The sequence below is a fragment of the Vulpes vulpes genome, chromosome 9 (genome assembly GCF_048418805.1).
Source record: "Vulpes vulpes isolate BD-2025 chromosome 9, VulVul3, whole genome shotgun sequence".
Taxonomy (NCBI): domain Eukaryota; kingdom Metazoa; phylum Chordata; class Mammalia; order Carnivora; family Canidae; genus Vulpes; species Vulpes vulpes.
In genome coordinates, this window is record NC_132788.1 from 100175486 (window position 1) to 100186079 (window position 10594).

General features: G+C 56.2%; 1 protein-coding gene across 1 annotated transcript; it reads left to right on the forward strand.

The window, feature by feature from the left end:
* The first annotated feature begins 1081 nt into the window (after window positions 1-1081).
* Window positions 1082-10593, forward strand: ILVBL (ilvB acetolactate synthase like). Its single transcript, XM_025989756.2, has 16 exons — window positions 1082-1575; window positions 1873-2017; window positions 3187-3388; window positions 3511-3638; window positions 3713-3851; window positions 3942-4053; window positions 6384-6483; window positions 6619-6716; window positions 6833-6969; window positions 7940-8074; window positions 9056-9170; window positions 9270-9439; window positions 9516-9586; window positions 9668-9739; window positions 9922-10027; window positions 10147-10593. The coding sequence occupies exons 2-16, from the start codon at window positions 1883-1885 to the stop codon at window positions 10323-10325; spliced, it is 1899 nt and encodes a 632-aa protein (XP_025845541.1). The 5' UTR covers window positions 1082-1575; window positions 1873-1882; the 3' UTR covers window positions 10326-10593.
* The last annotated feature ends 1 nt before the right edge of the window (window position 10594 follows it).

Below are 10594 nucleotides of genomic sequence, written 5' to 3' on the forward strand. Positions count from 1 at the left end.
AAACTACCTTACAGGGCCTGTTGTAAGCATTAAATGTGTTAATGTGAAGAGGGTAGGGAACAACCCCTCCTATGTAATAACTGCTTAATGAAAAGTAATGATCACTATTTCGTTATTGGCTTTGGGAATTTAATTGGACCTAGAAGGCCTTTCTAGGAAGTTTGCATTTTATCCTGTTAATTATAGGCAAGGAGAGTCGGATTGAGCTGTTAGATGAGAGACAGAAAGGAGAGGGACCTGTCTGGAGACTGTTGGCATACTCCTGAACAGCTCTCATAGGGTGGCCGGGAAGAGTCTATATGGAGTGGGTTCAAGAGGGAATAGCCGGGGGCTCACGGAGACAGCAAACAGATAACTCATTGGAGGAATTTTGCTAAAAAGAGGTGCAAACGTACAGTAATAGGTGGAAAATGTAGGGCAAATGGAGTTTTCTTTTCTTCTCTTAAACGGGTGAGCTGAAAAGTAAAATGATTCAACAGAAGATAAAATTACCAACCGGGGGGAATCCTCAGAGGGAGATCCCAGAAGTCCACAAGGGATGGGAGCCACTGGTAAAATGGCACGATTCGTTTGGTCAGGTAGCAAGGTGCTCAGTTCCAAAATTACTTCCCCTTCGCTGATGGGGAGATCATTTTCCAGAGGCCGGACCTTTGGACCCAGAGACCCCCGGCTTCTGCACGTCCACACCTGCGCACTCGGAATAGAGAAACCCCAAGGGTCGGCAAAGAAGGCGGGGCCAACGGCAGAGGCGGGTCTACGAGCGCGGGGGCGGGGCTGGGGGCGGGGCCTCGGGAGGGCGAGGGGCGGGGCTTGCCGGGGACGGGGTCCCGGAGGGTGGGTTCCGGGGAGCGGCCGGCGGCATGCACGTCCGCGGACGCTCAGGGGCGTTCGGCACGGCTGGCGTGAAAGCGGGCGGGCTCGGAAGGCCCGGAACCACAGGCTGGAACAGGAGGCCAGTGGAAGGCCGCGGAAAGCCGGCTGCGGAGCGGCTGGGCTCCCGCAGAACGCCGAGGGGCGTGGCGTCCCATCAAGAAAAGCGATACCCTGCGGGGCGAGCCAATGAGAGGTGGGGGCGGGGCCTGTGCGAGGCGGCCCGCAGGGATAGGGCGCTGGCGCTCGTCCCGGAGTCCGGTTACGGCTCTGCGCACGCGCGTCGGGCCGGACCAAAGGGCGCAGCGGCTCCTAGTGAAAGCGCCACGGCCGGCTCCGGGCCCAGCCCCCCCGCCCCCCCCCCCCCCCCCCCGCGCCGCGCGCCCGGGTCATGTGACACGAAGGGCGCCGAATGCCTCGAGTCAGCGCCATTTCCCGAACGTGAAGGCCAAAGTGCCCCGAGGGCGGAGACGCCTTCTGATGCGATCTGACCTCGACCCGCGCAGCCCGCGGTGTGGGGTCGAGCTCGGGCGTTCGCAGCGCGCGGAGGTCTGGCTTTAGGAGAGGGGCACGCACGCTACCTTGGGGGCGTGGCCTGGGCCTTCTGGGTGACGTACACGCGGGGTGGGTGGGCTCACCATTGGGGCTGAGATTCGGATCCAGGTGTGACAGAGGCGGGGCTTCCCGCCAACCCTTGAGAAGCAGGTAAGTGTGAAAAGCTATCTGGAGGCTGTTGAGGCCGCACTCAGCCTGCGGCGGGCTAGCTTCAGCGGCGGGGGTGATGTAACGGAGGGGGAGGGGCTGGCGCCGCAGGAGGTGTGGCCTGGCCCCGGGGGCGTGGCCTGTCCTCGAGGGGGCGTGGCCTCGTGAGGCGTAAGGGGCTTGGCTGCGCGGAAAGTGGGACGGAGAGGCGTGGCCCGGCATCCGTGCGGGAGGGGTTACCTCCTTCCGGAAAAGATATCTACGTCCAGCTGCTCGCTGGCGCTGTCCTTTCTCTTTCAGGTGCCGCCTCATGGAGACCCTTGCGGCAGCCGCGCCTGCCCGGAGCTTCTTCCCCTCCTTCCTGCTCTTGGCCTGCGGGACGCTGGTGGCCGCCCTGCTGGGCGCCGCGCACTGGCTGGGGCTCTTCTATCAGTTGGTGCACAAGGTGCGGGGGCACAGATCAGCGGCGGGCTGGGGGCAGCCAAAGAAAGAACGAGCTCCCGGCCCTCCCTCTAACTCACATATTTTGCAGGCGGAGCAAGTGAGGCCCGACTCCTTAATGTAGGGGGCTCGGTCGGGAAATTCTATCCACCTCCCTGTCCCCTGTTTGCCAGGCTGCAGGCAAGGCCCTCCTGGACTTTGCCTCTAGAAAGAGATAACCGCAAGTCGCTGGCCCGGCGCTCATCGCCCTTCCCACTCCTTCCCCAGCGGCCGGGAGCCCTTTTCACACAGCACTGCTCCCTAAATGTGGTGTGGTCACAGTGGGCTGAAGGCAGGCCCTGGAGGGGGCCTGTGATAGTTGTCAAGTACCTCTCAACACCTCCCTGAGTAGTTGCTTTTGTTTCTCTCTTCATTTCCCGAGAGAGCTTGGAGGTAACTTGCCATAGGTGATGGTTTTTGGAAAGAGTTGACAGACCTCATTCTGCACTGCTTGGCTCCTCCCTCAGGAATCTACCCCTGCCCCCCGACTCCCTCCTCAGTTCCTCTTGTCTTCACCAGGAGCAATGGGAGCAAGGCTACTACTAATCTTGAGGATTTGTGGAGGTTTAAGGCAGAGGCCTCTAGTGTGCAGGGCTGTGAGATGGCCGGGTCTGGGAAGCCTCAGTATGATCTGTGCCAGCAGGCTGCTCTCGTGCCAGGTGCTTGGTAGCTGGCCTGCCTGCCTAGTGAGTGGGAGGAAGTCTAGCAGGCTAGAATCCACAGTCAGGGTGCCAGGCCCTGGAGGGGAGGCAGTTCTGGTATCTTGCCAGATGGCCCCTGGTCAAACTACTTAGGGTTCTCTGGATCCACTTTCCCTCTCCTCTCCCTGATTGCCCCACCGCCCCTGAGACAGGCAGTGTAACAAGGGGGTGCTTGAGAGCATTGGTTCTATGCGACTTGGACTATTGCTTGGGCAAGTCTTGGTCTTCCTAGCTGCAAAACGATATAATCTCCAGAGGATCTGATAGGATGACATGTCCTGTTCTGGGCCTGGCCTATAGTATGATAGATGCCTAACCAAGATCAAAGTTCCTCTTACTGACTCTGTCCTGTCCTCCTTCCTTGGGGGAGCAAGATTGCCCTCTCCCTACCTGCCCTGGTGCTTGATAATCTTGCTCTTCCCTGGGGGTGCAGGTGGACAAGGCAAGCATCCAGCATGGTGGGGAGAATGTGGCAGCTGTCCTAAGGGCCCATGGTGTGCGGTTTCTCTTCACACTGGTTGGTGGGCACATTTCCCCGCTGTTGGTGGCCTGTGAGAAGATAGGCATCCGTGTGGTGGACACCCGCCATGAAGTCACAGCCGTCTTTGCCGCCGATGCTGTGGCCCGCCTGACCGGTGAGGGCAGAGCAGAGAGGGCTGAGGGCTGGGGAGAATGGGATAGGAGGTGTTTGAGGGGCAGAGTTTTTTCAGATGTGGCCAGGAGGGTGAGCACGGCTGTGATGGATTCTGTGTTTTAGGGACGGTGGGTGTAGCAGCAGTGACAGCAGGCCCTGGTCTCACCAACACAGTGACTGCAGTGAAGAACGCCCAGATAGCTCAGTCCCCGGTCCTGCTTCTGGGTGGGGCCGCCAGCACGCTGCTGCAGGTGGGTAGCGGGGGTCCTTGGGAGCCTCAGAGGGCTCAGTGTGTTAACTCTCTGGACTCCTCTGTTTCCACCAGAACCGGGGTGCACTCCAGGCCATTGATCAGATGTCCCTGTTTAGACCACTGTGCAAGTTTTGTGCTTCTGTGCGGAGGGTGCGGGACATTGTGCCCACTCTGAGGCTTGCAATGGCTGCTGCCCAGTCAGGCACCCCAGGTAGGTGAGGGGTGCTGGGCAGTGGTAAGGCCCTTTGCCCTGGGCCTAGAGAGGCATGGCCGGCTCAGTAGCCTCCCTGCCCCTCTTCAGGCCCAGTGTTTGTGGAGCTGCCCATCGATGTGCTGTACCCCTACTTCATGGTCCAGAAGGAGATGGTGCCAACCAAGCCGCCCAAGGGCCTCATGGGTCGAGTGGTCTCTTGGTGAGTAGCCCCACTCCCATCATGCCCTTTTTTGTAACTTCCTGCCAATATCCGTCCCTCCTTTGAGTCCTTCATCAGCTTGCATATCAATTGAGTTGGGGGAGGGCAGCCAAGGGAAGAGCATTCTATATAGAAGGATTAGCATATGCGAAGGTCCTGAGGCAGGAACAAACTTGGTGGATTGGGAAAGCAAGGTAGCCTATGTGGCAGCAGCAGGTGAGCAAAGGGGCAGGGACTGAGCTCAGAGCAGTGAGCAGGGGCTATGGGGAGGACCTGGGTTTTTTAAAAATTCAAGATCCATTGAGAAGCATTGCAGGGCCTTAACAGAGGCGTGCGATGCCCTGATTCAGGGCGTTCTGTCTAACTGCTGCTGGAGAATGGACTGTAGCGTTGAGTGGAAGCTGGGAAGCCAGGAGAAGGTGTGGTGGGCCTTGGCATGAGAGGCACTGGTGGTTGAATCCAGGTGGTGGCTGTGGGATGCGGAGACGTGGGTGGATCACATGGGGGCGCTTGGACCTCAGGCCAAGGTAGGGGACAAGGTTTTCCTGGAAGAGCTACAAGCTTGAGGAAGTCTTCTTTCAGTTGAGAGAAAGAGTGTCCAGGCAGAGGTATGTGAAAGGGGTGTTTTGGGTCACCACGGAGATGGGCCTGGTTGAAACAGCACAGAAGGACAATCGATTTTCCTTCTCCTTCCTCTCTGTCCGTGCTCTTTGCCTGTGCTTGCCCTTCCACCTTCTGTTCCTCTTCCACCAGTGAGTGCTGCTCTAGGTACCAGGACAGGTGTGAACAAGACAGTCAGGCCCCTGCCTGCTTGAAAGACAGTGTCTTCATGGAGTAGTGTTTTTTTTCACATGTCTCTTAGAACAATCCATCCTGTGTTAAAATGGCAAGGTATTATGTGCACTTCATAGATGGGTAACTGGGACCCAGGGGGGTGCCAAATGATGGGCATGAAGTCCTCCAGCTTTTTAATGCTGAGGATTCAGCCTGGAGGGGCCCTCAGTGCTTTATCCACAGAGCTCTGTGCTGTCTGTAATGAAGGAAATAAAAGTCCAAAGAGACGGGTCTAAATCCCAGGACTGCCACTAGCTAGGTTAGGTGTGTTAACCTTGAGCCAGTGGTGAGCCTACTGTCACCCCTGCCATGGTTTAATTGAGATACAGCTAACATAGGGTGCTGTGCACGCTTATGTACACCGCGTCATGATTTAACTTTTCTTGACTTCAGCTTCCTTATCTAAAAATGGAGGAGCATTGCCTGTTTTCCCCTCTAGACTAAGATTCCGTGAAGAATAAAAGAAGGTCATTTTGATCGCGTAAAACGCGGAAGTGAATGATTAACTTATTATCTTAAATAAGATTAGGGTTGAAGTCCAGTATCCCTGTCAAGTGTGAGTCAAGGTGTCTCCCATCCTTTCTCCAGCATGTGCTTAGGGAACCACAATTACAGAGGGGAACTCAGGTCCTGAACACACAAGAAATGGCTGGTGACCATGTCAGGCAGGCTGAGTTTTTAAGCAGTTTTAATTCTGTGGCCATGACGGCAGTCTCTTTTATGCCCCCTCCCTTCTCTTCTTTCTTGGGCTGCCCCTACCCAGCCTCCGGCACTTCCTCTGCCTTTTCTTTTTACCTTGGTTCCTTCTGTGGTCTCTTCTCATTCTCTATAGTCTTGGTTCCTCTTTAAAAGAGAAACAGAAGCTTCAGGCTCTGGCAGCCTTCTGCCACCACTCACGTGTCTTGTTTTGGGCTGGGGTGGGTGTTCCTTGAGGGCTGAGCTGGGCAGGATGTATCTCTGTGTCTCCAGGTTCTGCGCAGGCCTATGTGGAAAGTCAGGGCCCTAGGCCCGATGGGTAAGGAGACGGAAGGAGGTGTGTCAGAAGCCAGAGAAAGCGGCTTGAGTACTGGGGATGTTAGTAGCCTCATGATTGTGTGTTTTGCACAGTGCTTTATATTCTGAATGGATAGACAGTGAACCTTGGGAGATTCCCTTTTCCATTTTACAGAGGAGGAACCTCAGGAAGGTTAAGTTACTTGCCCATCACACAGCTAGGAAGCGGTGGAGTTGCGTGTGGCTGCCCCTGTAGCGGTGGCCCCGATCCTGGCATCCATGCCTGTATCACTTGTTCCTGAGGGTCTGTGTCAGGTTGGGTGGTCACCAGAAGCTTCTGAGGGAAACAGGCTGCTGGAGACTTGGTCACTGAGGTGTGTTTCTCCTGGGGTGTTGCTTGTCCACTCCGGTGCCACCTTCTTCTCTCCTAGACTTGGCCTCCTCCAGCTCTTAGAGCCCTGGTCATTGATCTTGGTAACTACCTCTTCCTCTCACCTTTGCAGGTACTTAGAGAATCACCTGGCCAACCTCTTTGCAGGAGCCTGGGAGCCTCAGCCTGAGGGGCCTTTGCCTCTGGACATTCCCCAGGCATCCCCCCAGCAGGTGAATCGCCTCCCTTCCCTGGCTGAGGAACCCCACCTGGCAGAATGGCCTCTCTGAGTCAGTTTTGGGGCCATGATCTTGGGAGCTGATGGTGACTCACACGGTTGGCTCTTTGAGCCCCATCTCTCATCCCAGGTTCAGCGCTGTATGGAAATCTTGAGCCGAGCCAAAAGGCCCCTTATTGTGCTGGGGAGCCAGGCTCTGCTGCCCCCGACACCTGCTGACAGACTTCGGTGAGAAGCCTCAGCCCTGACCTTACTCTCCTATACCTGGTCCCTGCTTCCCTGATGCCTTGTGGGGTGGGGGCACTCCTTGACTACACTCTCCTCTGTTCTGCTTGGATTCCTAGGGCTGCTGTGGAGACTCTTGGCATCCCCTGCTTCTTGGGAGGGATGGCACGAGGACTGCTGGGCCGCAACCACCCCCTCCACATCCGCCAGAACCGGAGCGCCGCCCTGAAGAAAGCAGATGTTGTGCTTCTGGCAGGTGGGCCTCAGCCTCTTTCCTCCCTCCAGGCACCATTCTGTGACCCTGCCCCTCCTAGTCAGGTACTTACTGGCACCCCTCATAATCACCCATCCTTTATCTTGGGCCCCTTCCAAGGGTTTGGACAGCCATGTACTTGACATTCAGCTAAACTCTTGCAAAGTTGCAGTTGTGTTTTGGGACTCAACCTCGCACTAAGGAAAATGCAGAGATAGTGGGCACCTGTAGTATTTGTGTTCAGCATTTGCATTTGTGTATGTTATATAGGATTTATATAGCATATACACATATGGAATACATGTTCTCATGTAAAGTATTTGGAATCCTGCCTAACATACCATAGTTGTATCAGTTTGCTGTTGTGTAATAACCATTCCTAAACTGAGTGAGTTAAAATAAACTCATTATTTCTCAACGTCCACCTAACTAGAGGTTAGGTAGCAGTTGTTCTGGTTTTGATGGGACTCATTCATGAGTCTGTAGTGGGAGAGGCAAGCAGGCATCTGGGCTGATCCAGGCAGGGTTGGCGCATATACTTGGCCTGGGCTGACTGCAGGCGGGGTTGACATGGCCTCCGCAGGGATAATTGAATTCTTTCACTCTTCCTTACCTCTTCCTTCAGCTTTCTCATCATCCAGCAGGCCAGCCTGGGCTTGTTTACTTCATGGAGGATGAGAAACATGCAGAGATGGGAGAGCACGGTTTTTTTAAGAGAGACCGTGGAAGCCACAATTCTTGAAGCCTGGTCTCAGGGACGCCTGCCTTCTTCTGTCACACTCTGTTGGCCGGAGCATGTTCCAGAGGCCAGCCCAGATTTGAGGGGTGGGGAGCTGTGAAGTCAGTGCATGTGGTACTAGTACGGGGAGAAAGGAAGAAGAGGGACCCTTGTGCATTTAGTCTGCTGGGGTGGATTAAGTAAGGTAGTGGGACACTGGCCCTCCAGCCATTGAGACCATGTTCCCCACTCTAGGAGCCGTGTGTGACTTCCGCCTGTCTTACGGTCGTGTCCTTAGCCGCAGCAGCAAGATCATCATTGTCAATCGTAACCGGAAAGAGATGTTGCTTAACTCAGACATGTTCTGGAAGCCCCAGGAAGCCGTCCAGGGTGAGCTCCCAGTATCCCCCCAACACATATATGTTCTTCCCGGTCCTTCTCCTGACTTCTGCTGCAGCTGGCTTGTGCCGGGTGCTGGTGAGCATGGCTGGGACCCTGCCCTGCTGGGCACCCAGTCAGCAGAGACGTACATTTGGCTCTCAGACTGATGGGTGCATCTGGATGAACAAATGGTGGGGTGTGCATAAGGGGGAAGGCCTGGGAGTGTGCATGTGATCGTGCTCCTGGCCGCAAACCCTCCCATGCTGCCAGCTGCCTAGAGGACAGAGAGCTGCCTCTGTTGTCTCGGCAGACTATCCCTGTTCAGTCTGCTCCCATGGCTTCTTTGTGCTCTGCTTTGCCCGTTGCTCCAAGCACATTGACTATGCTACGTGGACCTCTTGTGTCAAGCAGAGAAGTGGCACTGCTGCATTTGTGCCTGGGAAGGCCCACTGTAGCAGCTGGTAGGCAGAGGCCAGGGGCCCATTCAACCGGGCCGGAGCAGAAAGGACAAGGCCTGGAGTGGGGAGGGACGGGCATGACAAACTCAGCTTCTCTGAGCGTCCATGGGATCATTTACGGAGATGTAAAGTGCATCACTGGCCCATTTCTCGGTCACTTTCCAAGCACTCTGCATGCCTGGATTGGAGAGACATGCTTGGCTGATGGAGGTGTTTGGAGGGATGTGTTTTAGAGGCAGGATTGCCAGCACTGTGTGATCTAGGATGTGAGGAGGAGATAGGTGACAAGGCTGCTCATTTTTAACCTATTTTGTGTTTCCTAAACCTTCCTTTCTCTGGCCTTGCTCTCTGCCTTACCTTGGCTGCCCTAACCTGGTTCTGGCAGACTCTGGAAACTGCCCTAGGAACATCCCCGGCCTGCCTCCTTGTCTCCTGCTGGGATGTTGCCATTGGATTCCTGCTGTCGCTGGGCCTCTGGTGCTGGAAGGGCAGGAGGCCACTTCCCTGCAGCTGTATCCTCTTCCTTCTATAGGAGATGTGGGCTCCTTTGTGGTGAAGCTGGTGGAAGGCCTCAAGGGCCAGACGTGGGCCTCAGACTGGGCAGAGGAGCTTCGGGAAGCTGACCGGCAGAAGGAGCAGGCCTTTCGGTGGGGGCCAGGTGGAGCGGACATGGGGCGGGGGGTGCAACTGAGGGCTCCTGGCAGGCTCCACTGCCGGGCGCACTGACACACATTGCTCTGTGGCAGGGAGAAGGCGTTGACACCAGTAGCCCAGCACCTGAACCCAGTGCGGGTACTGCAGCTGGTGGAGGAAACTCTGCCTGACAACTCGATTCTGGTGGTCGACGGTGGGGACTTCGTGGGCACTGCCGCCCACCTGGTGCAGTCTCGTGGCCCCCTGCGCTGGCTTGACCCTGGTAAGGAGACGCCTCTGCCTGGGATGGCTTGCATTGTCGGGGCCTCATTAATCCCACCTACTCTTGGTTTCCCTAGGGGCCTTTGGGACTCTGGGGGTTGGTGCAGGATTTGCACTTGGGGCCAAACTGTGCCGGCCAGATGCTGAGGTGAGTGAGGGTGCTGGAGGCAGGGGGCAGTGAGCTGTTTTCTGGGCAGTGAGCACTCAATCAGCCTTGTTCCCTGCTCAGGTGTGGTGCCTGTTTGGAGATGGAGCCTTTGGCTATAGCCTCATTGAATTTGACACTTTCATCAGGCACAAGGTGACCGGGCTGCCCCAAGGGATGCTCAGAGCTTGGGGTTCTGGAGAAGTCATCAGGAGTGGGTAGGGCAGGGGGGGGGGCGACTGCTTCTGTCTAGCAAAGGTCCTGTCCCTGTCTTTGTCCTCTGGCTGGCCAAGCCTTAATACTGAAGGCTGTGGTCTGGCCTCATCCTCTCCCTGCAGATCCCAGTGATTGCCTTGATAGGGAATGATGCTGGCTGGACACAGATTTCTCGGGAGCAAGTGCCCTGTTTGGGCAGCAATGTGGCCTGTGGCCTGGCTTACACTGGTGAGAGGCCTGGGTGGAGTGGAGGGGTGGGGGGGATGCTGTTTCATGTGATCCTCTCCTGGACTGAATGCATGGTGGCCTGGGTCCCTGCCACCATCTGACTTGACTTCCCCTTTTAGATTATCACAAGGCAGCCATGGGACTTGGGGCCCAGGGCTTGCTGCTCTCACGGGAGAAAGAAGATCAGGTGGTTGAGGTGCTTCGTGATGCTCAACAGCAGTGCCGAGACGGCCACCCAGTTGTGGTCAACATCCTCATTGGGAGGACAGACTTCCGAGATGGCTCCATCGCTGTGTAGGGCCTCCTGGGTCAGTACACTTGGCTTCCCCATCCTTGGACTGTGCCTGGCTGGGTTAGAGTCCTTGCCTGCCTTCGACCTGGCCTATCAGGTCCAGTGATTCTAGAACCCTCCCTGAAGATGGGGTGGGGATGGAGGGGTCAGAGCTCAGTGAGGCTCACTGGAAAGCTCCTGGGCCTCTTTCTCTGGGGGCACAACTGCCCTCTCTCCCTTCTTCTCATCCATACTGAATAAACCATCTCTGGTCCATGGGGGCCCGAACACTCCAG